The sequence below is a fragment of the Trichosurus vulpecula genome, chromosome 4 (genome assembly GCF_011100635.1).
Source record: "Trichosurus vulpecula isolate mTriVul1 chromosome 4, mTriVul1.pri, whole genome shotgun sequence".
Taxonomy (NCBI): Eukaryota; Metazoa; Chordata; class Mammalia; order Diprotodontia; family Phalangeridae; genus Trichosurus; species Trichosurus vulpecula.
This window is the reverse complement of record NC_050576.1, coordinates 161,090,061-161,116,244: the sequence shown is the minus strand read 5'-3', so window position 1 is coordinate 161,116,244 and position 26,184 is coordinate 161,090,061. Positions and strand designations below refer to the sequence as shown.

The window sequence follows — 26,184 nt, the reverse complement described above, 5'->3', positions numbered from 1 at the left end:
AAGGTGGTTTATATAGACAATACAGGATTCAGTGCTTAATTATCTCTTAAAGTTTACATATGTTACTTTGCAGACTCAGCAAGCCTGTGTTATTTCACTTTTTATGACCACGATACGTTAGAGGAACCCTGAATAGATTGTAAATACAACATATCAGATAGTTGACAAAGTGTCAATTGGAATTACAACCCAGGATCTCTGTCCAGTTTGTCATACATCCCACAACATGACTCATGAGATAAGAGCTAGGAACAGTCACATAATTCAAAAGAATATCTGGGGCTGAGGCTTTCATCCTTCAAGGCCATAGGCAGACTGAGGGATGCTCCAGCTGGCTTTGTTAAGTGAGAGATAGAGTTGTCTCTCAGCCCACTCAGTTAGTTAAAGGAAGATCGTTAGGCTTTCCTGGTAATTAGCTTACATTCCTTGGAAATGTCTTAGGGGCCCAACGGCAGGACCTCAGTCTGTTTTTGTCTTATGCAGACTGGGGTTTGCAGTTAGGGGCTGGGGGCAGGGTTTTTCTAGCAATAACTGGCTACTCAGGTATCACATCTGAACCACCTTAGGATTTTGCTTTTTGGACCTTTTCCTGAAGGCCCTTCAAGAGCAGATATCTCTTCCCTTCTTTATTGTTCCAGCAGCAAAAGAAGCTAGTGGTGCAGAAAGGTCAAGCTTACCCTGATCCCAGTAATCCTGGGGATTCAAATTTGCCCATTCCTTTTCTTCTTTTTGAAGTACCATAAGGGTTGTGGGGGGTGGTCATGGGATTATGAGTCTGAACTATTAGAAATGAAAGATCATTAGATATGAAAGAGGGAACAGTTCAGGTTAATGGAATCATAATGGAGCTACCCCTTTTCCAGGCATTGAGCATCATCCTTAAACCCTCTTCAGAATTCTCAGATTGCCAGGCAGCATCTGAATTCAGCATTCTTGCCATCCTTAATATGAAGCCAGCTGCCTCTTCTCACTCTGGAGGAAATCAGAAATTATAAGACCATGAACAGCCCCCTCTTCCTTCCCAGGCTTGCATTGCTTCCAAGACTGCCCAGTTTTCTTGTTTTGGCATGTTCCATCCTGTGCTTTTTGGAAATTATCTGCCTAAGAAACCCATCTCTCTCTAGATATAAGAGAAGTTCATTACTTTTAATTTCTTGACTGGCCAATTTGGGTCAGACCCTAACCCGACTATTATAGGAAAGCTTCATGAATAAGTAAACGGGGGAAGTTGGAAGGTAGGAGAAAAATTGACATAAAAGGGGAGAGAAAGGGAGCTGGGACCTAAGTGGTGTGGCTAAGAATGCTGAACGGAGCCAGTTAATCATTAATGCTGGGAGATTCCTGTCTGTTTGTCTCTCTTCTTCATCTCTATTTTTTAAGCAATCAAAATATTGAGTAATTCTCCAATTCCCTCTTATTTTAACCCTGGAGATGACAGTGCCATATGCCTCCCACAGGTGGCCTTTTTTTTTGAGGGAATTGCCTATAAGCTTGTGAGTCTCCATGGTTCTCTGAGATTAGAGCTTTGGGGATGGAGCAGGGTATGGGACCTAAGCAGCTAGATTTCTCTGCTTGTCTTTTATTTAAAAATTTTCCCCTAGGGAGCTGACACAAAGAGCCAGAGTTCCCAACTGTTATTTCTCTGTTGACTAGTGTCTTCTCTGGTTAGGCCATAGACACTTCTCATGACTTTGTTACAGGGACTCTAATCTTTGTACTTGCAAAGTGCCTGAACTTCTTAATTGTCCCCTTTCTTCTTCAGAGGGTTCCAGAACCTTGGCTGAATGAAACTACTGTACATAACTTTACCTTCAAAGGGATGGGAAATCCAGTTGGGCATGTCTAGACCCTGGGGTGGGGGTGGGGGGCCCCGTGTGTGTGTGTGTGTGTGTGTGTGTGTGTGTGTGTGTGTGTGTGTACCTTTCCTTCCAGAGTGGGAGTGGCCTCTCGCTTCCAAACGAAGCCACCCTACACTCCTGCCTCAGCTGAGTTTGTTCTGAATTGTATTTCAGTCCCGGGCTCTCTTCAAAACCGGCAGCGCCTTCTCTCCCATGGCCAGGAACTCCAGCCACGCCACAGGCTTGAGGGTGCAGTTGCCCCTACTCTGCTTCCTCCTTCAGGCAGCCATCATTATCCTCTTTTCACTTTTTGTCCGGTATAACCATGAGACAGACTCTGCCCTCTGGCACCAAAGCAACCACAGCGATATGGAAAATGACTTTTATTTTCGCTACCCAAGTGAGTTGGGGGATTCCTAGAGATTGAGGAAGGGAGGGGGGCTGTCCCCTGGGTGAAGGGAATTCCCTGGTATCTCCCACTCCCATGTGGGATATCTGTAGCTATTTCTTCCTAGGAATGGCAATTCTTATGCTTAGGACCTGTCACTGTATAAACACTGTATAAAATTATCTATACTAATGAAGGAGGTGTGGTGGCATGGGCCATTTATCTTTGACTTTGGGATGAATTCTGTAATGCTTTGGGGGAACAGATTTATCTTCCCAATTATGTTTTGTTTGGCTGATATTAAAATGAGTGTGCATTACTGTGTATTCCCTATGGTAGGGGTCAGCAGTTGGAAGGTAGCTGGGGGAAGCCAGCAGGTGATGAATATTTGGCATAAATAACCACAAATTGGGTAGCTGATATGTAAATGATCCAGTGTTTGCTATATTGTGAGCCACATGTTGAGAATCTTGGCATCTAATGCTCTCAGACCTCCCCCTCAAAAGGACCCCCCTAAAACCTTTACAATTTCAGAGTGCAATAGAAAATCATCCATAGGAATTTTTCCTCCCAGCACTCAGGCCCCATCTCAGTTCCCCATATACTGATACTTGTCCATTTTAGATGCCTTTCCCATTGAGAGATAAATTCGAAAAATACTTTGAGGTCCTCAGTGGTAAGAGGAAACAAAAAACTATATTCTCAGTCTCCCATCCTAGGGACTAAAGCTTTAGCCTCTGGACAAAAGCTTAGTCTGGGAGTAAAGCTACTGGGCTTCTAATGCTGAACCTGTTTTTTGTTGTTCTTGTCTAAGTGTTTTTATAAGACCAGTTCTCCCAATCTCACTTAGGCTGTAAATATATTGGCCTCTCATGGGGCCAACCCCAACAAACATCAGCATGGAAGTCTTGACCTGCTCCTTTCCTGACCTAGCTTCTCCTGAGACAGCCTGGTGGGTACCAGTTCCCAGGAGCTCACCACATTGGTACCCAACTTAGTGAAGACACCTGGTCAGCTTTAGCTTTACTGAAACTCGGAACTCCTTGAGCTCAAGCAATCTCTGGCTTTAGTTTTCCCAACAGCAAGAACTACAGGGCCCAATCCTGTGGCCATGCAACACTGCATAGGTGACTTCACCATTAGACTTTAGATTTTCCCTGCCTGAACAATTAGGAAAAGCCTACTTGACTCCTTTCATGGGCTGTGGGAATTTAAGGGGTATGAGGATGTAATATACAATATTCTAAGGTATTATTATCATAATTTCTCTCCCCAGAATTGTCAGAACACTGATCCCCTGGAGGCAAATGAAACCCAAAAGCTTGGGAAAGTGGAAGGGGCAAGAATTTGCCTTAGGCATGGAAGGCCAGACCCTAAGCAACACCTGGCAAATAAGGGATGTGATAATAAAATGATAACTCACTTTTATATGAACATAATTTTTATATTAACATAATATAAATTACATTACCACATCCTCTGAACCTTTGACTTTGCAGACTCCACTCCTCTCCTATGCCAGAGTAACCCACTCCTGAATCTTGGGAAATTATTGACAAAGTCTAACATCTATCCCTCTTATTAAGATTACAGCAATACTGGTGGGTTCTCCCTCAAATACAACATGCATTTATGTGAATTGCAATTGAAAAGACGTCAGTGAAATTTCTAAACCACCTCCTCATCCACCCCCTCCCCCTTTGTCCTGGACTTTCCTGCTATATGGACTTAGGACCCTGACGGGTGGATTTCTTTTGAGAGAAGCTGAGAGTCCAGGGCTTTGATGGTTACCGTCCTGTATCTATCCCCATGACGTGGGGAAGGAGAGCTATATCCTTCGGACTCTTTCATTTGGAAGATTAAAGGGAGTTAACTGTGGCTGTTGACTTATCTGTGGAACTGGCCATTCTCAATGTCATTGCCTCTGACTGAGGGTCTGCTACCTTCACTTAGTGTGTGTTCTTAAAATCATAGGACAGTAATAAGGGACAGAATCCAACCCTCCCAATATACAGATGAAGAAATCAAGGCCCCAAAGAGGTTAAGTTCAATGTAATAAACATGTATTAAATGCCTACTGTGTACAAAGAATTGTGCTAGTTCTTGAGAGATAGCAAAGATTAAGACAACCTTTACCTTATAACTTAATTGGAAATGACCAAAATTACTATAATTATAAGTTTAGATTACTGTAACCATAGTTATAGTAATGACTATAATACAAAGTAGGAATGACGTGCGATAACTGCGTAAGAGATTTAGTTACAAAGTACTGTTCAAGTTCTGAGGAAAGAAAGATCATATCTAACCAGACATCTAGTTAGGGGTGGAGATAGAACCTCCCTGTGGAAGACGTCCTCGAGGAGCTTGGACTACAGGAAATGGTGTGGCCCTGAAATGAGAGAGATTTAGGTTAAGGGTAAGAAAGACCATGACAGCGGAGGTCCATGGAACTGGAAGTCAGTTGTGGGGGGTGGTTGGAGATCGAGTCCAGGAGAGGTCAGCTGTCTTGTGTGGCTTAAATGTAGCTCTAGGAAAAGACAGAGTGAGTAAGGGGATTTTCCCAGCTTTCCAACCCCTAACTTCCTTGCCTCTTCAGGCCTCTGTTATCTCATTTCAAAGACCAGGCTATGGAGCAGAAAGGAGTGCAGGACCATGGTGTTCAGTCATTTCAGTTGTGTCCAACTCTTCATGACCCCAGTGGCAAAGACACAAGAGTGTCATTTCCTTCTCCAGCTCATTTTACAGATGAGGAAACTGAGGCAAGCTGGGGATTGGCCCAGGTTACACAGCTAGAAAATATCTGAGGTCAGATTTTAACTCAGGCCTTTCTGACTCCAGGCTCTGCAGCTACTACCCCTACCTCAGTGTTTTCTTGTAATACAACCTCTTTGAGGGCAAAGACTATTTCTTTTTTGTCTTTTATGTTTCTAGAGCCTTGCACAGTGGCCTGCACATAGTAGGTGCTTAATGATTGTTTGTTGAAGTGGAAATGGGGATTTGGAGCTGTCTTCAGAGAGCTGTTATACTACCTCTGATAATTGGGATGGGTACTAAGTGTGGAGGGTGACAGCAGCCAGAGCCACTAGTTACTCCTCAAGTTGCCAAGCCTGGTTGGGATTTTGAGAGGTTATCTTGACCATCTGCTAGCCTCTACACAGGAAGGCTGTCCTAATCACATAGCCAGAGGAGAATTTCACCAGGGGAAAGGATAGTCCTCAGTCGCCCTGTTCCAGTATATGGGTTGTAGCTGAAAGAACTTTGGGGACTGCATTTTGATTCTAAACAAACCTAGTGGTGGTGTAAATATTATTGCCATTTTAAAGAAAGGACAGCACCTACTAGTCAAGCAGGAAATAGAGCAGGGGTGGGGAACCTGCTGCCTTGAGGCCATATGTGGCCTTCTTGGTCCTCAAGTGTGGCCCTTTGACTGAATCCAAACTTCCCTAGGGATTTGTTCTATGAAGTTTGCATTCAGTCAAAGGGCTGACGGTTTCCCACCCCTGAGATAGAAGCATCAAACCAGAGAGGAATGCCCAATTATCTGAGGTCCTTGCCTCCGTAGGAAGGAGAATGAATAGTGAGTCTCCTTCACTGTGTGCACTTATAACCATTCAGATGAACACATTCTCAGGAATAAAGAGAAATCATGCACGGGCCTAAAAGAAATTGTTTGTATTGACTCCCTGTATCATTTCCCACAGCAACTGTTCCAACTTTTTCCACATTGCTTCCACTCAGACCCCAACTCCCACCTTTAAAGTAGATGACATAGTTTCTTAACTAAGAACTCAAACTGAGGCCATCTAATGAGAACTCACCCAGGCTTCCCTTCTCTACTTCCAAAAATTTCCCAATATCATCATCTACTCTATCCTCCCTCCATCTAGTCACAGAAGGACTCATAAGGAGGTCTCTAGAGGAGAGGCCTGGGAATCTGTGTTTGGCCCTGTGTTCAACATTAGTATGATTTGGATAAAGACATGCTAAGAAGGATGACTAACCCACTGGGTGACAGAATCAGTATCCAAAAATATCTCTGCAGGTTAGAAAACTGGGCTGAGTCTAATAAGATGAAATTTAATAGGGATAAGCATAAAGCTTTATACTCAGGTTCAAGGAGTTGAATCCACAAGTACAAGATGGAGGAAACACAGCAGTTTGTCTGAAAAAGATCTCAAGATTTTAGTGGATTGCAAGACCAGAATTGGTCAACAATATTATATGATAGTTGCACCCAGAGGAGGGCAACCAGGTTGTTGAAGAACCTCAAAATAATGCTGTAGAAGGGTCTATTAAAGGAGCTGGGAGCCTTTAGCTTGGCTAATGTGGGACATGATGATTGTCTTCAAATACTTGAAAGGCAGTGTTGAGGAAGAGGGATTTGTTCCATTTTGCTTCAAAGGCAGAATTAGGAGAAATGAGTAGAAGTTGCAAACAGGTAAATTAGAATTACTATAGAGAAAAAGCCCTAACAATTAGAGGTGTTAAGAAGTAGAAAAGGCTACTTTGGTAGGTGATGGGTTCCCCTCACTGGAAGTTTTGAAACCAATATTGAATGAATATTTGTTGGATAGAGTATTTTTCAGGTGGGAGTTGGCCCAAATGGCTTCTTTCAATTCTGAAAAAAAAATCGAATTTTTCAAAATTATCTCTGCTCTTCACTAAGGTAAATCCCTTTACCTGGGCACCCTTGATCCTATTCCCTCCATAACCTTGCTTCAGCAAAGTCCAGCACCCTCTCATTCATCTTCAATCTTTCCTTGTCTACAAACATGAGCAGATATCCCCAGTCCAGGAACAATTCTTCTCTTGCCCTTCCCTACCCCCATCCAGCAGCCATGTTATTTCTTTCCTCCTCTTCGCTGTTCAGTCCTTTCAGTCCTGTCCAAGGAAACTGAGGCAAAAAGGACTAAGTGGCTTGCCCAGCTAGTGAGCTAATAAGACAGCTACTATGTGTCTGAGGCTGGATTTGAACTCATGGAGATGAGTCTTCCTGATTCCAAGCCTGGTGCTCTATCCATTGTGCCACCAAGCTACCTTTTAAAAATATATACCTTTCCTCATCACCTTACCCTCACCACTCTGTGGAGACTACTTTCCAAGGTCATTGGGACAGCTAGGTGGAACAGTGGATAGAGCACCAGCCCTGGAATCAAGAGGACCTGAGTTCCAATGTCACCTCAGACACTTGCTAGCTGTGTGACCCCAATTGCCTCAGACAAAAAATGAAGTTACCAATGACTTCCAAATCGTCAAACCTTTTTTTTTTCCATCTTCACCCTTCTTGATTTCTCTGCAGCATTTGACACCATTTGATGGGCCCTTCTAGATACTTTCTCCGCTGTCAAGTTCAGAGAGAATATACTCTTTATTCGTTTTAACCACTTCTCTGTTTCCTATGGTTTCTTACTCTTCCCAACCTTTAAGGAAGATGGTACATAAAGTGCTGTCTTATATATGCTCTCTTCCCTTTCTTTATCCTCTTCCTTGCATTTCATTCACCCTCACAGCTTCAGCACAGTTAACTCCCAAATCTATATCTCCACCCCTGACCTCTCTTCTGTACCCAGACCCTCATCTCCAAGGGCCTTCAGAGCATTTCTGCCTGGAGGTCCCAGCAGCACCTCAAATCTGTCATTTCTGAAGCTGCGTTTCCCCTAAGCCCGTTATTCCTTTTGCCTTGTTTCCTGTTTTTGTCAGTGGTACCATCATACTCATTCTTCTCTGTTTGTAGCCGTGGGGTTATCTTTGCCTCTTTCTACTGCTTCATCTCTCATATTTAGCCAATTACAAGGTCTGTCAATGCTACCTTTGGAACAGCTCTTGCATCTCTCCTCTCCTCTCTATTTCCACAGCTGTCCCTCCTCATCACCACCCATCTGCGCTATTGCACTGATTTCATTATTACAACCATGTCACTCCCTACTCAACCTCCCATGATTCCCGATCACTTGCAGGAGAAAACACAAAATCATCTGTTTGGTGTCCAAAGCCATTCTCCTACCTCACTCCCTTCCACACAGTCTTCAATCCATTGACGCTGGTGTCTTTGCTGTTCCAAGAACAAGACCCTCCATCTCTCAGCTCTGGGAATTTTCTCTGGCTGTCTCCCATGCCTGGAATGATCCTTCTTCTCATCTTTACCTATTGGCTTCCTTGGCTTTCTTTAAGTCCCAGCTAAAATCCCCTCTTCTTTAGGAGGCCTTTCCTGACCCCTCTTAATTCTAGTGCCTCCCCTTTATAAATTATTTCCTATTTATCCTGTATATAGCCTATTTGTACATATCTGTTTGCTTATGGTCTCCCCAAATTGATTGTGAGCTCCCTATGGGTAGGGACTGTCTTTTGCCCTTTTGTGGGGGGAGGTATTCCTAGTGCTTAGTGCAGTGCCTGGCACATTTTTATTGTTGTTCAGTTGTTTTCAGTCATGTCTGATTCTTTGTGACCCTATTTGGGGTTTTCTTGGCAGAGATACTGAAATGGTTTGCCATTTCCTTCTCCATCTCATTTTACATTTGAGGAAATGACTTGCCCAAGGTCACCCAGTTGGTAAGTGTCTGAGGCTAGATATGAATTCAAAAAGATGAGTCTTTCTGACTTCAGGCCCAGCATTCTATCCACTGTGCTCCCTAGCTTAGCTGCCCATTGCCTGGCACATAGTAGGTGCTTAATAAATGCTTATTGACTGACAGACTCATGAAAAGTCTTCTTGCTCTCACTCTCTCCCAATCCCAACCCATTCTTGAGGTTACTAGACTATTCTTTCTTATCATAGGCCCAGTTATACCACATGTCTCTTCAAAAATCTTCATTGTCTCCTCGTTGGCTACTGGGATTCAAACTCCTTGACCTGCCATTCAAGGCTCTTCACAATCTAGTGTGACTCTTCTGTTCTAGTGCTATCATCTCATAACAGGTTGACTACTCTGGCTCCTGAACACACACCTCTCCTGTCACTTATCTGCCTTTGCTTACACTATTCCTTTTCCTCCCAAATTGTTGAATAGGGGCTGTATGTTATAATAGAAAGTCTTTGGAGTCAGGAGACCTGTGCTCAAATCCTACCTAGTCACTTACTACTAGCCATGAGACTTTGGACAAGTCACTTTGCCCCACTGGGACTGTTTCCATAGCTGTAAAATGAGAGGATTGGATTAGATAGCTTCTAAAAGCTCTTCTAGCTTTAAGTCTGTGTTCTCGTGAATTCCTTTCAATACCCGTTCTTTAAAGTCTAACTGAAATGATTCCCCATTCATGAAGCTTCTTCTGACACCTACCAACGGTGATGATGTTCCTCCCCTCTCTGACTTTGTGTATCTTTTTTTGCACTTTTCCTATGCTGCTACCATGTCATACTATATTTCAAAATTATTTGTGTATGTGTGTGTGTCTTAATCTGCTACACTGTGAGCTCCCTGTGGGTGGGGATTCTGTTTTATCTAAAGGGAATCTCCCCCAGCAACCGTTCTTAAGCTCTGCACACAGCAGAGGCTCAATAAGTGTTTGCAAATTGATTTAGGTAGGAGGCTGTCTTTCATTGTGGCTTTCTGTGTGTTGTTTTAAGTGAGCTTTTCATCTGTGCCTGGGAGATAGATAATGGGGTGGGGTTCCCTCTGGGTGTGTTTGCTACAGGTAGAGTCTTGCTCTCTCGATGATTGGGAAGGTAGAAGGAGAATAGAAGTGGTGGAGCAAGAGGAATATTTCGAAACCTGGGCAGGCCTGATTCTCTGGGCTTGCAGTCAGTGCTTCTCTGTGAATATGATAAATCTGCCTATATTTACATTCAATTATTAATTACATACATGTAAATTTCAGCCACTTTTGGCCTCATCTAAAGTGAGTATTTAATCCCAGGACAGCTTCCTATTCATGAACCCCTAGAACATACCTGGACGTTCCTCTTTACCTCACTTTCCAGAATCCCAGAATCTGAGTTAGAAGAGACCTCAGAGCTCATTTAGTCCAAGTACTTCTAAACAGGAAGCCATTCTCCTATGTCCCTGACAAGTGTTGGGTCATCCAACCCATTCTCAGTCGAGTTCCCAGATACAGGTTTCCTGTGCTTTCTGAAGTCTTTGTCTCTTTGTCTCCTTTACTTTGTTACATGGACATGTCCAAACTAAAGGTCCTTTGCTATTATTAGCATGGCTGTGTGATCCAAGGTCCCCAGAAAGATGGCATTGGGGACTAGCCAAAGTTTTGTGGTCAGCTTGACCAGCGTACATCATCCTGTGTTGTTTCAAAGCCTACCAAAAACAACCAAGACGTAACATTGCCAACTCTCTCTTCTCAGGCCCAGAAGAAATACCAAAGTGGATACAATCGGTAGATCTCTATTAGTTTCTGCATGCATGATAGAGAAAACCCTTCCCAAATGAATCCATTCCTCAGGATTTCAGTCTAGATCTGGAAACTCCCTTCACTCAATGGATATCTAGAGAATGCAAACTCATTTTAATATCTGTCTAGCTAAGGTAGGAAAAGTAATATAATTTTGCTCATAGAAAGTCAAATATTACATTCCTAAGTTAAATAAGTTATTATTATCAATGTATCTGCTATTTTTTTGAGTGCAAATAATGTAAATTTTATGAAATTGACATATAAATGTAAGCCAAAGGGGAATATACTGAAATAATAGCAAGAAGAGAAACCCAGCACTAAGTCAGAAGGGATAGTTTAGACAGCAGAAAAGACTTCCCATAAGATAGGAATGCTTGAATGGAAGAATGAGGGAGAGGAGGAAGGAGGGAATCCCACTAGGCTCTGTCTCCAGAAGAATGAAAATGTTGGCACTGGTCCAAGGCAGAAGAAGGTTAAGCAACATCTAAACAGCTGAGAATGTGAGAGACATGGGGGCAGGGCAGGTGTGGTAGGGAATATTCCCAAAAGAATACTTCAAATTTTCTTGCCCTTCAAAGTAGGATGGAAACCCAGTCCTCTCCTGGTTATTAACTTCCAAAGGGTCTGTGGATAGATTTCGGGGGGGAAATCTGTGAACTTGGGAAAAAGTACATTTTATTTCAATATAGTTGGTTTCTTTTGTAATCCTGTTTGTTGTATATTTGACAATATTATTCTGAGGAGTTCTGCAGGTTTTTACAGACTGCCAAAGGGGTCCATGGCACAAAAGGGCTAAGAACCCCTCCATTGGGGGACCCAAGTCTGAGTCATACCAGCTTAAGCTGCCAGGCTCTGGAAAGTACAGTCAGAGGACAAGGTGAAATGGTTCATCCCCCCCACCCCCCGGCCACACTTGGGGAGTTTTATAGGTTCACTGTCCAGCTCTGAGGCAGTTCAGGCCAGTTTCAAGAGGAGAAAGCAGCATGGGGAAGAGGGTCAGGAGCTGGAGGGCCCTTCAGAGAGCACTGGAGGGAGAAAGGACAGAGTAGGCACCTTCCTTTGATTTCACTGGTACTCTGGCTAATGAGGCTCAGGCTGCCTCTAATGGTGTTTCTTCCAGATGCAAGTGTATAATCTCAGACTCTCCCTCCCCGCTCAGGTTTCCAGGATGTCCATACCATGATCTTCATTGGGTTTGGTTTTCTGATGACCTTTCTCCAACGCTATGGGTTCAGCAGCATTGGCTTCAACTTTCTCCTGTCAGCCTTTTCTTTGCAGTGGTCCACTCTGGTCCAGGGTTTCCTCCACTCCTTTCATGGAGGCAAGATCTACATTGGTGTGGAAAGGTGAGGGGGTGTGATGAAAGATGGGAACATGCCTTCTTTCCTTTTCTTTTCCCTTTCCTTTAGGGCTACATTCAGGAGTCCATAGGGTAACTTGTAGGCACAGGTAAACATTTGCATAGCAACCCCCTAACACCGATTCCTCTAGACAGCTTTTCTGAATTGCCCATCTCTAGCCCCAAAAATCTCTTATGCAAAAGAAACTGGAAGGAGGGGCAGAGGCGAATCAATTTTTTTTTTTTGTTTGTTGCCTAATTCCTATCTAGGTCTACTGTCTTATCTATTATCCTACTGCTTATTTCTTTAATCTCAATTTCTTTTAATTCCACCATTAGTTTTCTTTCCTATTTTGTTTGATTCCCACTTTCTTTTTCCTCTGCTGCTCCCCCCACCACCCCCAGTTTCTTTGAGTTCTCTTCCTAGACTCTGATTTTCTTTTAAGCTCCAGTACTAGAACTAGGGTCAGGAGATCTGGGTTCAAGTCTAGCCTCTGCCTCTTGGTAGGTAATATGATCCTGAGCTACCCCATTTCTCTCAGCCTCAGTTTCTTCTCTGTCAGATGGTGATGACGTGGTAATACCTATTTCACAGCATGTAGTTAGGCTTAGATGAGAAGAGTTTTTACACTATTTGGAAACTGGTATTACTTCCTTCTAGCCTTGGGCAGGGATTAGTTTTTCTGCCTTACTTTTCTCTGACGCTTATTTTTTCCTTCTGTGTATTCATGACTATCTCCTATTCCTACTTTTCAAAACTGTCTCCTCCTTACCCTCCCTTCCAACCTCCCGTTTTTCCCAGCATGATCAACGCTGATTTCTGCACTGGAGCTGTTCTGATCTCATTTGGGGCAGTGTTGGGCAAGACAAGCCCCGTTCAGCTGCTGCTCATGTCTCTGTTGGAGGTGACACTGTTTGGGGTCAATGAGTTCATCCTCCTCAATCTTCTTGGGGTGAGAGCCTACAATGATTTCTTCTCCCCCTTTCCCTAGAGTGTGAATGTAGTGATAGTAGTGGAGGTAATATGTTAGATCTGAGAAGTTTTCAGGAAAAGGGAGTGTGGATGTGGTTGGTTTTTCCGCAAGGGGAGGTGAGGTGAGCATTTGGTGTAGGGAACCAGTGTGAGTGAAAATTTGGTGGGGTGGGGAAGTGAAAATAGAGGATGGGGAAGGAGGAAGAAGCAGGTGGAACACTGGCTCCTCCCTGAGCAGTCTCTTCCTCACCAGGTGAAAGATGCTGGGGGCTCCATGACCATCCACACCTTTGGTGCCTACTTTGGGCTTGTTCTTTCCAGAGTTCTTTACCGATCACACCTGGACAAGAGCAAACACCGGGAAGGCTCTGTCTACCACTCGGACCTCTTTGCTATGATTGGTAAGGGGCCAGGGCAGGGCTGAGGGCAGAGGGAGGTTCAGTAGGGCCTGTATAGCCTGGTGGGGACCAAGACTTGACAAATGCTCTTGGAGTCAAGGCCCCATTCAGACCACATCCTTTAATGTCTACTGGAAGCATTCTTGTGAAGGAGTAAAAATAAATATCTGTGTGTTTCGAGGAGCACCTGGGGAAAAATAGGCAAAGCCTACCATTTAAAAAAAGTTTTTCAAAAGTACAGTGTTTATTACTATACCTCTTTTAAGAGATGACTTTTGCGTAAGTGCACAAAATATTTTAATTCTATGTAATGAAAAACTTAATGCTGTCCAAAAGGGGAATGGCTGCCTCTGAAGTTGTGATTTCTGCCCGACTGAAAATTTTCAAGCAGAGACTGGAAAAGGGTCAGGAACGTTGGAGAAAGTATTTCTGATCATGTAGGAGTTGAAATACATGACCTCTAAGGATCCTTCTATGGAAAGATCCAGATTCTCCATAAAATAGTCTTTTTTTAAAATTAAGTTTTTATTGGTCTTCTTTTTTTACATCATAATAGTTTTCTTCCCTATGTCCTTCCCCTTCTCCTTCCCAAAGAGCCATCCCATATGACAAATAGTATTTTTTTTAAAGACAAAAGGAAAAAGAAGAGGAACAAATCAGCACAACCAATCAACACATTGAAAAAACCTGAAAACATGCATAATATGCGACACCTGTCTGCACAATAGTCTTGAATATTTTGATCATTAAATGCCTTCATTTTCATTCAGTGGGGCTTCTCTTCTGATATTCATTCATTAGATCTTTTCAGGTTCTGATGTAAGATCTTTTGGATCTTTGTTTTAATAATTTCTAGGATCTCAGTGGCACTTCCTTGAGACTCCTTAGACTTCATGGGTGTGCCCTCTTCAATTACTACATAGATTTGAATGCTCCATCTATGGTTCAAAGCTTTTGCCAGTGGGTGGTGGTGTTTTCTTGTTTGGTAGTATAAACCTCATTCGGATAACAAAAATGACCAGAGGCTATAGAGGAAGTGGTAGAAATGATTGGGAGCCCAGAGAACCTGAGTACAATCCCGATTCTGCCACTAACCTTATTTGACCTTGAGCAAATCACTCTACTTCCCTTAGATTCATTTTTCTCATCCGTAAAACGAAGAGGTTGAACTGGATGAGCTTGAAGATACCAGTTTTATCGTTCTTTGAGTGTGTGTCACTGCTATGAAAACAAAACAGGAACAGAAAACAATAATGGATGTACTTTTCATTCGCTGTTTCCTAAACACACTTCCTCCAAATTGCTCTTATTTTTAATTAAGTACTGGTGTCAACCTAGCCAATCTTTACAGCTCAATTAGGAGTTACACTGCAGTTTACAGCTCTGGTGTCTCAACAAAATCCCAGGGTTGTTGCGGCCTTTGCCTCAGTACTGGAGGTTCCAGGGTCGAAGCTCAATGTGAACTTGACCAGGTTAATTATTGTAGCCTTCCCTCCCCACGGTGAAAGTACTTAGGGCCTTACTCTCCAGTTGTGGTTAGTCGAGCTGCCATAGTGGCCCCCAAAGCCTCTTTTGTTCTCTTTACTCCATATTCCACTCAAAATGAAACTCCAAAGACAGAATAGGACAATTGCCCAGACTCCTCCAGTTTCCATGAGTTATCTTCTTCTCCTCTAGGGCATAGTGTGACATGAGGCAGAAACATGGGGTTCCTTGCTCCTTCTTCCATCTATGGAGCCTGGGGCTACACAGCATGACCTAGTGGAAAGAGCACTGGGTCTGAGTTTGGACCTCATGTTTTATTAGTTTTGTGACCCTGGACATGTTATATAATCCCTCTGAGTCTCAGTTTCCTTGCCTGTTAAATGGGGATACTAATGTTTGTACTATCTACCTCACAGGGATGTTGTGAGAATAAAATAAACATCTATCTATCTATCTATCTAGTACTCTATTACACTCATATGTACCATAAATGTGTTATTGTTGTGAATAAAAGTTTGGTTTTTACCGTTCAAGAGGAATTATTTACTAATCTCTTCAGTTAGTCTCTATTTTAGACCTGTTTCTTTTAAGCATGTATTAAAACATACAAAACACTTCGGTTTATTTCTGTTTTTCTTTCTCCCTTAACAGAACATAATACAGACCTGAATTATATCCTTCAATACTATTTACATTCATTGAATATTGATTTATGTTCCCTATTCTTAATTCTAAAAGGGAATCGTAGAATGTTCTATATTCAGGTCAATATATGTTTACGGTGCTTTGCAAATCTTAAAACTCTATTACTTGCTGTCTATTATTGTGTGACTCGTGTGCACTTGTCTTTCATGACTGGTACAACAAGGAAGGTGGTGTAAGTGACTGTGAGGGCAAGAAAAGGGCTGCTACAGTCAGCGGTACTAAGAAATGTCCCACTTTTCTTGAACATATTGGCGGTGGCCTACATCCAGCCTATGGTGGCAGTGTTTTCAATGCAGCGGTTTGAAGGCTGGACCTCGTCATACTGTTTGTTTAGGATGTGATAGTACTTGGACTAGGGACAGAGCTGGGAAACAGGTGGGTTCTCATCACAATGAAGGAGCACAGTTGTTGGGGTGTCTCTGTATACCTTTAGCTTTGAGTCTGCGGGTGCGTTTTCCAGGATAGAGAAGCGGGGAGGAGCCACGGAGAGGAGTTACTGAGCTGCCCAAGATCTGGGACAAAGAGAATAGCAAAAGAACCTAGCTGGGATACATCAGAAGCTGCATCTTTTACAGTATTTTCTGAACCATCCTTTCTCCCATGGGGCATGTCTAATTGAAGGACTTTGGCAGACATATATAAATACATATCTTATATTTCTTCCCTCCAAAAAACCCAACATTTTGAATTAATTTTTTTTTACTTGTGGTCTTCAGTTGATGGTATGTCTGTGCTGTGTTGATGGTTGGTGTGTGCCTGTGCATGTGCGTGTGTGTGTTTGTGTGTGCATGTATGTATGTATGTGTGTGTATGTATGCTCCTTGAGAGAAAAAAAAGGTTCCTTTCTCTTGCTTTATAGGAACCATCTTCCTGTGGATCTTTTGGCCAAGCTTCAACTCAGCCCCTACAAATACTGGGGATGGTCAGCACCGAACAGCCCTCAACACATACTACTCATTGGGGGCCAGCACCCTGAGCACATTTGCCTTATCAGCACTCCTAAGCAGAGAGGGGAAGCTGGACATGGTAAGAGCTTCCAGCAGAACCAAGTTTCCTAACTCTATAATTGCCTCTCTTTCTCAGCCCATGCCATTAAAGGACGGAGGGCAGCCATGGGAAGAAGGGAAGTGCTAGGAATGCAAAGGGAGGGAGGTTCTCTGGAGGAGAAATTTGAATGGGACATACTGGGGCTCCATCTACACAGAGGGCAAAGGAGATATGGAGGTCAGAATGTAAGAGGGATATTTAAGAGTGGGAAGTACATAGCAGGGGAGTACTTAGGGTGGGGTTGGGTGAGACAGAAGTGTGGTGGGGCTGAGGGGCTTGATCACTGAGGTAGGGAGTGGATGTGATGACCTTAGAAAGGCTTTTCCGCTGACAGCTATCATTTTAACTCCCACTCCCCACCCCCAAATATACTCTTAGGTCCACATCCAGAACGCAGCGCTGGCAGGTGGGGTGGTTGTGGGGACTTCTGGGGAAATGATGATTACGCCTTTTGGGTCTCTGATTGCTGGATTCCTGGCTGGGACCATCTCCACCCTGGGATACAAGTTCCTCATGGTATAGTTATTTTTCTTCATCCTGGGAAAACCAAGAGGTTGAAAGAGATTCACCAAAGGCTAGGACCCAAATGTCCTGCCCCAGGCCATAAACTTAGTGTTTAACAAGTCACCTTGGGCCTGGGTCTTCTTATGGTGGGGAAGGAAGGGATTGGGAAGGAGGAAGTATGGCATAGCAGAAAGAGTCAAAAGAACTGGCTTTATGTCCTGTCTGCCATTTAACTACCTGTGTGACCTTGGGCAAATCAGTTGAACTCTCTCTGGCCCCAAGTTTTCTTATTTGTAAAATCATAGTATTTGACTGGCTCTGACATTGATTCTGTGAATGTAGAGATTTGTGGGGAGCATAGAGAGGGTGGAGCATGCTCCAATGACACTCATTTATTTGTATAATGTCTCTCCCTCGTGTTTCTCAGCCCATTCTTGAGTCAAAGTTCAAAGTCCAAGACACATGTGGAGTCCATAACCTCCATGGGATGCCAGGGGTCCTGGGAGCCCTCCTTGGTGCTCTTGTGGCTGGGCTAGCCACCCATCAAACCTATGGAGATGGGTGAGTTTGTCCACATTAAGGAAAAGGATACTTTTTACCAGTGGTCAATTGGGGTAATTTCTCCTTTGCTACCTTCCAGGTATAGATGTTGATGGGTGTCTTTTGAATGTCTCTTTTTGGTATGCATCAAAATACACTAAACTACTGCAGGGACCCACCCTTCCTATAGTCACCATTAGTCTGTGCGCCTCTCTTTCTGGGATTTCTTAGCCCCAATCCCAAGTTTTTCTTTCAGATTGGAAAGTGTATTTCCCCTGGTTGCTGAAGGCCATCGAAGTGCAACATCTCAGGCTGTATATCAACTCTTTGGGCTCTTTGTCACCCTGGTGTTGGCTTCATTGGGTGGAGGAATTGGAGGTGAGTGAGCCCTCATCCCCACTTCTTACTATTCTTGACTCACTGTGATCCTGGGAGGAAAGAAGGAAGGGCTGGGTACCAGGATGAGTATAGGAGATGAGAGGAGTCAAGGAATAGAGAAGAAGAGGGTTGTCACCCTGAAATCCAATACTCTTCATGGGGATTCTCTAGAGAGAGAAGCTATGAGGATCCATATTTATAGGGTTTAGTGTGAAAGGAGTAGGAGGGATACAGGTTAGATAGCAACCACATTGAGGGGGTGGTGGCAGGATGGCATGGTGGAATTCCTACCCCCATATATCTTGGAAAAGAGAAGAGACTCTTTTTGGCCCAGCACAGATACAAAGAAAGGATAAAATGATATCCAGAGCCAGGGGGATATGATTGATGTCCAAAGGTGAAGATCATATCCTTCTATGTAACCCAAACCTTCCAAGCTTTGCCATCTATCTCCACCAGAGGGCAGCTCAACCTCAGGCAACAAGGCTAGAGGCAGAGAGTGAATGGGGATGGGGAGAGGAGGTAGAATCACAATGTCAAAAAGCTGGAAATGAACTAAGAGATCAATAAACCCAATCCTGTCATTTAAATTATTTTTTGAGACTGAGTCTCCCTGTCTTGCCCAGCAGCCACTCACAGTCCTGATCCCCATTGTTGACTGGCACAGGAATTTTGACTTGTCCATTTCCATATTGACCAGTCCAGCCCTTCTTGGGCATTCTGATGGTCTCCCTCACTAGGGTTCACCATATTGGTGTTGGCCTTGGCTCGGACACCTGATTGGCTCTAGCTCTATTGCTGTTCAGAACTCCCTCGCTCAAGTGATCCACCAGCTTTGGCCCACTCTGGTAGAAGGATTCACAGAGGTGCGTACCATCATACCTGGCCCAGAGAAGGGACTTGACTGGGGCCAAGAGTGAATTAGATAAATAGCTAAATCTAGAACCCGGGAGTTCTGGCTTCTAGTCCAATGTTCTGCTACTTTACACTGCTTCCCAAGAGATCAGAGCTGCCACGCAAATATCATTGTGCCCACCTCGCCTTCCTCATGAAATTAATAGAGATTTCCTTCTTGTTTGAAAGCCTCTTAGAGAAATAGACTTCAGGCAGACCTTCCTCCAGTCTGAGCTCTTCTCTTGTACTTGACAGAAGCATCAGATCTGTGATTTCATGTCTTCTGGTTTTCTCAAGTCTAGGATGCATAATTGCAATGCTTTTTACTTTGCAGTTCGTTTTCCTAGTCATTTCCTCATCTTCTTTGGTCTCTTCTTCCTCTCCAAGTCTTTGTTGTTGTGGTGCCCTCCCTATCCCCCCTCCATGGTGCCTGTATGAGGAACTTCACACCCTCCCCCTTCTCTTCTCAGGGCTTCTGCTGAGGCTCCCCTGCCTGAGTTCCCCTCCTGATTCCCAGTGTTATGAGGACCAGATCTATTGGGAGGTATAATACAATTGATGTTCTGGAGATGTACCCGATGGGGCTCTTCCTTCACCACCACCCTGTTCTCCTCTCACTGACTATCCTTCTCTTTCTCATTCCCACTTGTTTCCTTCCTTTCTCAAATCAATTCTTTGCATTCTGCTGTTGTCCTGCCCCTCCCCAGGTCTCATTCATCTTATTTTTAGTATATTTTATTTTTTTCCCAATTACATGTAAAGCAATTTTTAATATTCATTTTTTACAAAATTTTGAGTTCCAAATCTTTCTCCTTCTCTCCCCTCCCTTCTTCCTAAAATGGTAAGTAAGCAATTTGATATAGGTTATATATAGTCAATCATGTAAAACATATTTTCATATTAGTCATGTTCTCACTCATCTTAAATGTGGAAAGGACATTACAGAGATGGTGGGAAGATCATTTCCCATTCCCAGAGCCCCTTATCTTGTACCCTGTCCAAGACCGTTTCCCCCTCCTCCTCATCTCTATTCCCTCATCAATATCTTTGTTCTACCTTCCAGGTCCCTCTTGAGCATGAAGATGAAGTCCAAGGACACTTGAGGTCTGAGGACACAGAGACCCAGGCCTAAACTGTGACCCTTTGCAAGAATTATTATTCTTGTTTGGGAGATGGGGACTTCTATGGGGCCTCTCTGAGGGATGATGAGGGTGGATTATGACTAATGAATATGGGAGAGACTCTTCCTCACCTTTTGTCGGGAAGTTCCTTGATGTCTGTGACTGCAAACAGAGAAATATTTACCAATTAAGAGCAATCCTTGTTTGGGAAAGATTGCAGGGGCTGGGTCAGGGGACTTACAATGGTAGGGGTATAGGCAGGGATGAGACAGGGCAGGGAGAATGGATGGGGAAAGAGCAGGTAGGAGAGAAAGCTCTGTGAAGGGTGGTTATATTATTGGGCTGGATGGAGTACTCATCATAAGGCAGGTGTGAGTTGAGGGGGATGACAGTCATCTGGGTGATAAATACCCTATCCCATCCCCTCTTCGTCTGTCTGTCTCAGACCCAAGAGGTTGATTTATTTGTCCCCTGTCACAGAACCAAGTTAAATGTTTAACCTGAGACTATTGAAGTCCAAGACTATGAAGGTGATTAAATACTGCATCATTTGTACATATCTGCCACCTCTCCTTATTCAGCTGAATCTTGGAAGGCCTTCCCATGACCTAACCTCTGTCCACTCTGCAGAAATGCCATATCCTTTCACCTTCCCTAACGTGACAACAAAGTCCACTTGGTACAAAATGAGTGATGAGGAAAATGGAGCCGCAGGGAATGCCGGACTAGATTCACGGACCCAATTGCTTGGCTGAACTGGCCCCTAACCTGATTGAAATCTTTTTCCCTGGGTGGGAAGAATGAATGGGGTATTATGCAGACATTGGAAAGGGAGAGATACCCCAGGAGTGGAGGGGGAAGGAGGGAGGGGGGAAAAAAGCCTGAAGGCCACAGAGGCTTCTCTTTGTGATCCGGGATTCCTTCTCAGAAACCTCTGCTACATCACTGACCTATGGTGTCCACTAGAGGGAGCCCCAAGGCAGGCAGAAGAAGATACAGAACTTGTGCCGTGGGCCAAGGGCTCTAGCCCAGCTCCCTCTCCCAAAGCCATTCCAGGCTTCCTCTGCCTCTACAAAGAAGGCTACATTCAAATTCTAGCCCAGATGGATAAGGACATGGGAGTCAGTTCTTTCCTTCACTCCCTTGTTTCATTGTGTCTTTTTTTGGAAAATGTTTCCTACCAACTCAAATCCATCCTGTCTTTTCAATTCAGTTCAATGAACACTAATTAGGTGCCCACTGGCAGCTAGATGCCTCAGCGGACAGAGGGCCGGGCCAGGACTCAGGAAGACTTGAGTTCAAATATGACCTCAGACGCTTACTAGACCCTAAGCAAGTCACTTCTGTCCGTCTCGTTTTCCTCCACTGTAAAATTGGATTGTGAGGATCCAACGAGATAGTATTTGTAAAGCATAGTGCCTAATGCATAATAAGGGCCACGTAAATCCTTAGGGCAGCTAGGTGGCTCGGTGGATAGAGTGCTGGGCCTGAAATCAGGAAGACTCATCTTCCTAAGTTCAAATCTGGCCTAAGACACTTCTTAGCTGGGTGACCCTGAGCCAATCACTTAATCCTGTTTGCCTCAGTTTCCTCATCTGTAAAATGACCTGGAGAAAAAAGAGGCAAACCATTCCAGTATCTCTGCCAAGAAAACCCCAAATGGGGTCACGAAGAGTCGGACACAACTGTGAACAACCACAAACATAAATCCTTATTCTCCCTCATTCCCTTGTGTGGGATCAGGGATGGGGTCACAGAGAAGATGGTACTTAGAGGAAAAGAGAGATTTTAACACATGGAGAGGAAGCAGGCATGAGAGGATATCCTGGAGAAAGTGAGATCTAGGACCAGCTAGCAGTCTGGTTTGTCTGGAACACAGGAACACATGAAAAGGAAAAGACTGAAATAAGGCTGGATTGTGATGCATTGTAAATGCCAGATTCACAGTGTTTGACCTGGAAAGAACCTTAATTTAATCCCTTCATTTGACAAATGGGCAAACTGAGGCCCAGAAGGGACAGTGACTTGCCTAGGGTCACACAGTGGCAGAGCCTGGACTAGAACTCAGGTCACACAGTGGCAGAGTCTGGACTAGAACTCAGGTGGGCTTTTTCCACTGAAGGAACCTTTAACACAACACTAGATAGCAAGGAGTATTTTTTTTTTAAGCTCTCTTTGCAAAGTACTGTCTTGAACGCAGAAGATTCAAGGGTGAACAACAGTGCCAGCTGTCAAGGAGCTGACGTTCTATTGGGGGCTACACACATAAACGGATAAGTGAATACAAGGTACTTTGAGGAAGGAGAAACCTCATCCTACAGGTACCACTGGCAGGCAGTGCTCAGCAGTGACACAATCTGGGTCTCTCACTTCTTAGGTCTCACCGTCACAGTAAGGAAGACAAACCCAGAGGGCATATAGCAGAGAGACCCCAAATAGTATACCAGTGATTATAAAGCAAAACGTAATATACCCCACAAAAGTGTATGTGTTTGTGGGATAAACATTTATTAGCATGGAGGGCGAGAGAATATAAGGGGAGGGGAGACAAGAGAGGAATTTGGAGGAGCCTTGTTCCAGGATGAAGCTAAGGAAAGCTCTTCTCTCTCATCGGGTCAATCCAAGGCTAGCTGGAGGAGGTGGGGGAGAATTCAGGAATTGTTGAATGTGAAGGAAATAGGAGGGATGTATGTGTTACAAATTCAAATTGCTTAACGGGATATAGAAAGAGGCTAGGTCAGCAAAGAGGCTTTAAGACAGAAGAGGTGATGGGGGACAGCAAAAGGAAAGTGAGGCATGACCTCTAGGATGAACCCAGATTGCCTTGTAGCCAATTTTTACAATTAAAGAGGTCTGGGAGGAGGAAAAGGAGGAAATGTGTACATCTCCCCATCACAGTAGGAATTCTCGGGGACCTTGGAGGATTCAGAACTATAAGATACCTTAGAAATCGTTTCATCTACATCATTTTACAGATCAGCTGAAGCCAAGGAGCACAAACTAGTGATTAGCAGAGTCAGGATTGAACCAGTGTCCTTTGCCTGACTCCAAATCCAGAGCTCCTTCACCTACACTGTACTGCATGTAATGTGTAAGACCTTGTCTCCTCTTCCTTCTGGTTCTGCCCCTAGTGCCCAGGACAGTGTTTTCCCTTCCACTTCAAACCCACATGTTAGTCTGCCTTCTCTTTTAGCCACGCCATTTTCTCTCCAGACTGGCCTTTCCATTCAGGCTGGGTCAGTGGGTGACAATGAACAGGTCAACGAGCTGAACGGGAGCAAGGGGTTGAGGGGTGTTTCTTCTTCACCTCTCTAGGACAATTAGGCAGGCCGTCCCTTAAGATGTCCCGTCTGATTACAGCCATTATTCCCAACAATAAAGGACAATTGGACACTCACCCTGCCCTTGAACTCACTCTCATTCCAACAGTATAGAGCCAGCTCCTCCAGGCCTAGGCTTTGGGGGTTGCAGGGAGGAGGAGGAGGAGGTGGATAATGAGGGAGGAGGAGACAGTCCCTGCCCGTGGGGAGTCCAAAGTTCGATAGGAAAGAAGGGACCCATGTTTAGAACATCGATAGAAAAACACACAGGGATAATAAGAGAGTTCTCTGGATGCCAATGGGTGTAAGTAGGTGGGAACAGGTTGAGTGGAAGCAGAGCCAGAGTCAGGGAGAGTGTCTGAGGCATCCTGGAAAGGGGTATAGTGATTCAGGGTTACTAAGGAGGGGAGGAAATCAGGTTGAGAGAGAAAACCATCCAGAAAACAACCTGGGTCAAGGCTCAGAGGTGGGTGAAGGTAAGATGTGATAGATGAGGCAGGTTTTCCTGGATGGGTTAGAGTTTGAATTGAGCACCCTGAGACTCAAATGTAAGAGGAGATGCTAAAAGTAGACCCAAGATGACTTAAGTTCTCAAGGGTAGGAGTGCCAGGAACATGGGAAGAAGGGTGGGGAAGGGACCTCTTTTATGTACAATTTGATGAGAGAGAGAAAAGGCCCAGAAGCAGAGAGCTGGAGAATTTGACCTCTTGGGGAATTGACTTTCTAGATTCTGTTCCAACGGCCTGGGAAAGGACTTGAAAGTCCTGCCTATTGGGATTCACATCACGACAAACCAACCAGTGTCCCAGATAGAGATGCATTAGACACGGCATGGGTGTCCAAAGTGAGGACGATGGATGGAGGGAGAAAGAGGAGGGAAAGAAAGACAAACTTGGCTGGGCTTGAGACCTCTTCGTGGTCTCCCTCATGACTGCCCCCCTCCCACTGTCTGGCTCACCCCAAATCTCACGGGTTCAGTCTTCCTCCTCTCCCTCCCCCTTCTCTCTTCAATACTCTCCTCCTTTCTCCTCTTTCTCCGGCCTTCTGTGTTTGTCTGTCTCTCTGTCTGTCTTTGTCTCTGCCTCTCCCTCATCTTGTCTGTCTCCCCAGCTCCCTCCTCTCCCCATCCTCTCACTCCTCCAGACCTATCTCCCCCCTTCTCTTGCTCCCCCCCCTCCCCCATTCCCTGTAGGCCCGATAAACAATGCCATCCAATGTCTGCTGGAGACAAGTTGGGCTATGCAAATGGGCCAACGGCCTGTGAAAATCTCTCCCCCTCCCTGGTTTCCATGGCCTGAATGGGGAAGGGTGGGGGTGGGGGAAGGCGGTCATTCTGCATACGGATGAGCTGCTGCCCCAAAAGCACTCAGGACAGACCGCCATTGTCTGAGGCGTCTGATCTGGAGTCTAATCAACCAGCCCCTGAGAAGAAAGAGTAAGGAACAGTCTATTCCTACCCAGCCCATCTTCAGCCCTCAGCTCTCAGGCTCTGGATTCCAGAACTACTCTTCCCCCAGCCCACTCCCTGCAAAAACCCAAACAAACCACCCTTCCCCTCCACCTCACCCTCCATGTCTCGGTCTCTGGGCATCTGCGAGTCCTTTGCATCGATGGACCTCCTTCCTAAGATCTGAGGATTTTTACCTTGGTAAATGAAGGAGGATTGGGATAGGAGCCATTCTGAGGCTAGGCCTTGTGGGGCTGAGAAGGGACAGGAGGAGAAGATTTCAGACACTGTCCCTCACTGGAGTTTCCTCCTTTACAAAATGAGGAGGTTGGAACAACTAAAAGGCATTCTTTTGATGATTTCTAAGGTTCCTTCCAGCTTCAAATACAGCATCCTGGGTGTGCACAGTTCTCCTTTCCCAGGCAAGCAGGCTGCATTTAACACGTGCATTCACACCTCCCTTCTCCAGCTACGATGGCCAGCCCTGCTCCCAGATGTGGGGTCTCTCAAGGCCAGATCTGTGGGCTTTCAGTGTTTCCTCTCCTGAGGAAAAATACCTGAGACCCTCCACCTTGTTTCTTTGTGTTGTATTCCCAAGCTTTTAAGGCCAGGATCCCTTGTCTGCTTGACTTCCTATTCCTCAGTTGTCTGGGATATTCCTGAGGGATAACTAGAAACCAGCTTGGGGAAGAAATCGAGACTTTTTTGGGGGAGAAAAACTATGGAGCTGGGGCTGGAACTGTCTTCCTTAACGAACTTGGGGGAAGGAGGTATTGAAGAAATAAGGTCACTGCTTTCCACTCAAAATCTCTTAAAAGAGATGGGAAGCTGCCTTCCCTCAATCCCTCCCTTACCCCAGCCCCCCAATCTGAATTCACACTAGACCCACTAGGCAGCAGACACTATGTGTGCTCCCTTAGAGAAAAGCATCATGGGGGATGTGAATCTTCCTTCCAATATTTTTCTGTTGTAGGAACATTCCATTATGGATTTGCTCGTTGGCTAAACTCTTCATCCTTCTCTTCCTTGCCTTTTCCTTTTCCTTCTCGAAAAAAAAAATTGTGATTCCACTGGTTGTAGGTATTCTCTCTGCCCATGAAGGTCAGAGCCCCTCTATGCTGTATTTGAATCACCGCAGTCCCAAATTTTCGTCCCTTAGTGGCCAATGCTCATAAATCCAGAGCCTCTTAATATTCAGTTGGTCTCAAAAGGCATGGTGGCAAATGCTTATAACCTTTGCTGGTGGGGAGGCTGGAGATGGTAGATGTCTTGAGCTCCAGAGTTCTAGGCTGCAGTGAGCTAAGCCAATTAAGTGTCTGAACTAAATCCAGCACACAGATGGCAAGCCCCCCAGGAGGCTACCAGGTAACCTAAGAAAGAGAAAACTGGCTAGAAGCACCCAGTGGTGCAGTGGATAGAGTGGTAGGCCTGGAGACAGGAAGACCTAGGTTCAAATACAAC

At 44.6% G+C, this 26,184-nt stretch overlaps 1 protein-coding gene across 3 annotated transcripts; it reads left to right on the top strand.

Annotated features, from left to right (window-relative positions):
• Positions 1–1,438: 1,438 nt before the first annotated feature.
• RHBG (Rh family B glycoprotein) lies at positions 1,439–20,515 on the top strand. 3 transcript variants are annotated; one of them, XM_036753820.1, is made up of 11 exons: positions 1,439–1,493; positions 2,013–2,238; positions 11,732–11,918; positions 12,714–12,864; positions 13,138–13,285; positions 16,332–16,498; positions 16,898–17,035; positions 17,451–17,584; positions 17,820–17,941; positions 19,306–19,379; positions 19,899–20,515. In XM_036753820.1, the coding sequence occupies exons 2-11, from the start codon at positions 2,052–2,054 to the stop codon at positions 19,965–19,967; spliced, it is 1,377 nt and encodes a 458-aa protein (XP_036609715.1). In that variant the 5' UTR covers positions 1,439–1,493; positions 2,013–2,051; the 3' UTR covers positions 19,968–20,515. The 3 variants fall into 3 exon arrangements, with proteins under 3 accessions (XP_036609715.1, XP_036609717.1, XP_036609716.1); XM_036753822.1 differs by lacking the exons at positions 1,439–1,493; positions 16,898–17,035 and having other exon boundaries at positions 1,956–2,238; XM_036753821.1 differs by lacking the exons at positions 1,439–1,493; positions 19,306–19,379 and having other exon boundaries at positions 1,956–2,238.
• Positions 20,516–26,184: the final 5,669 nt, after the last annotated feature.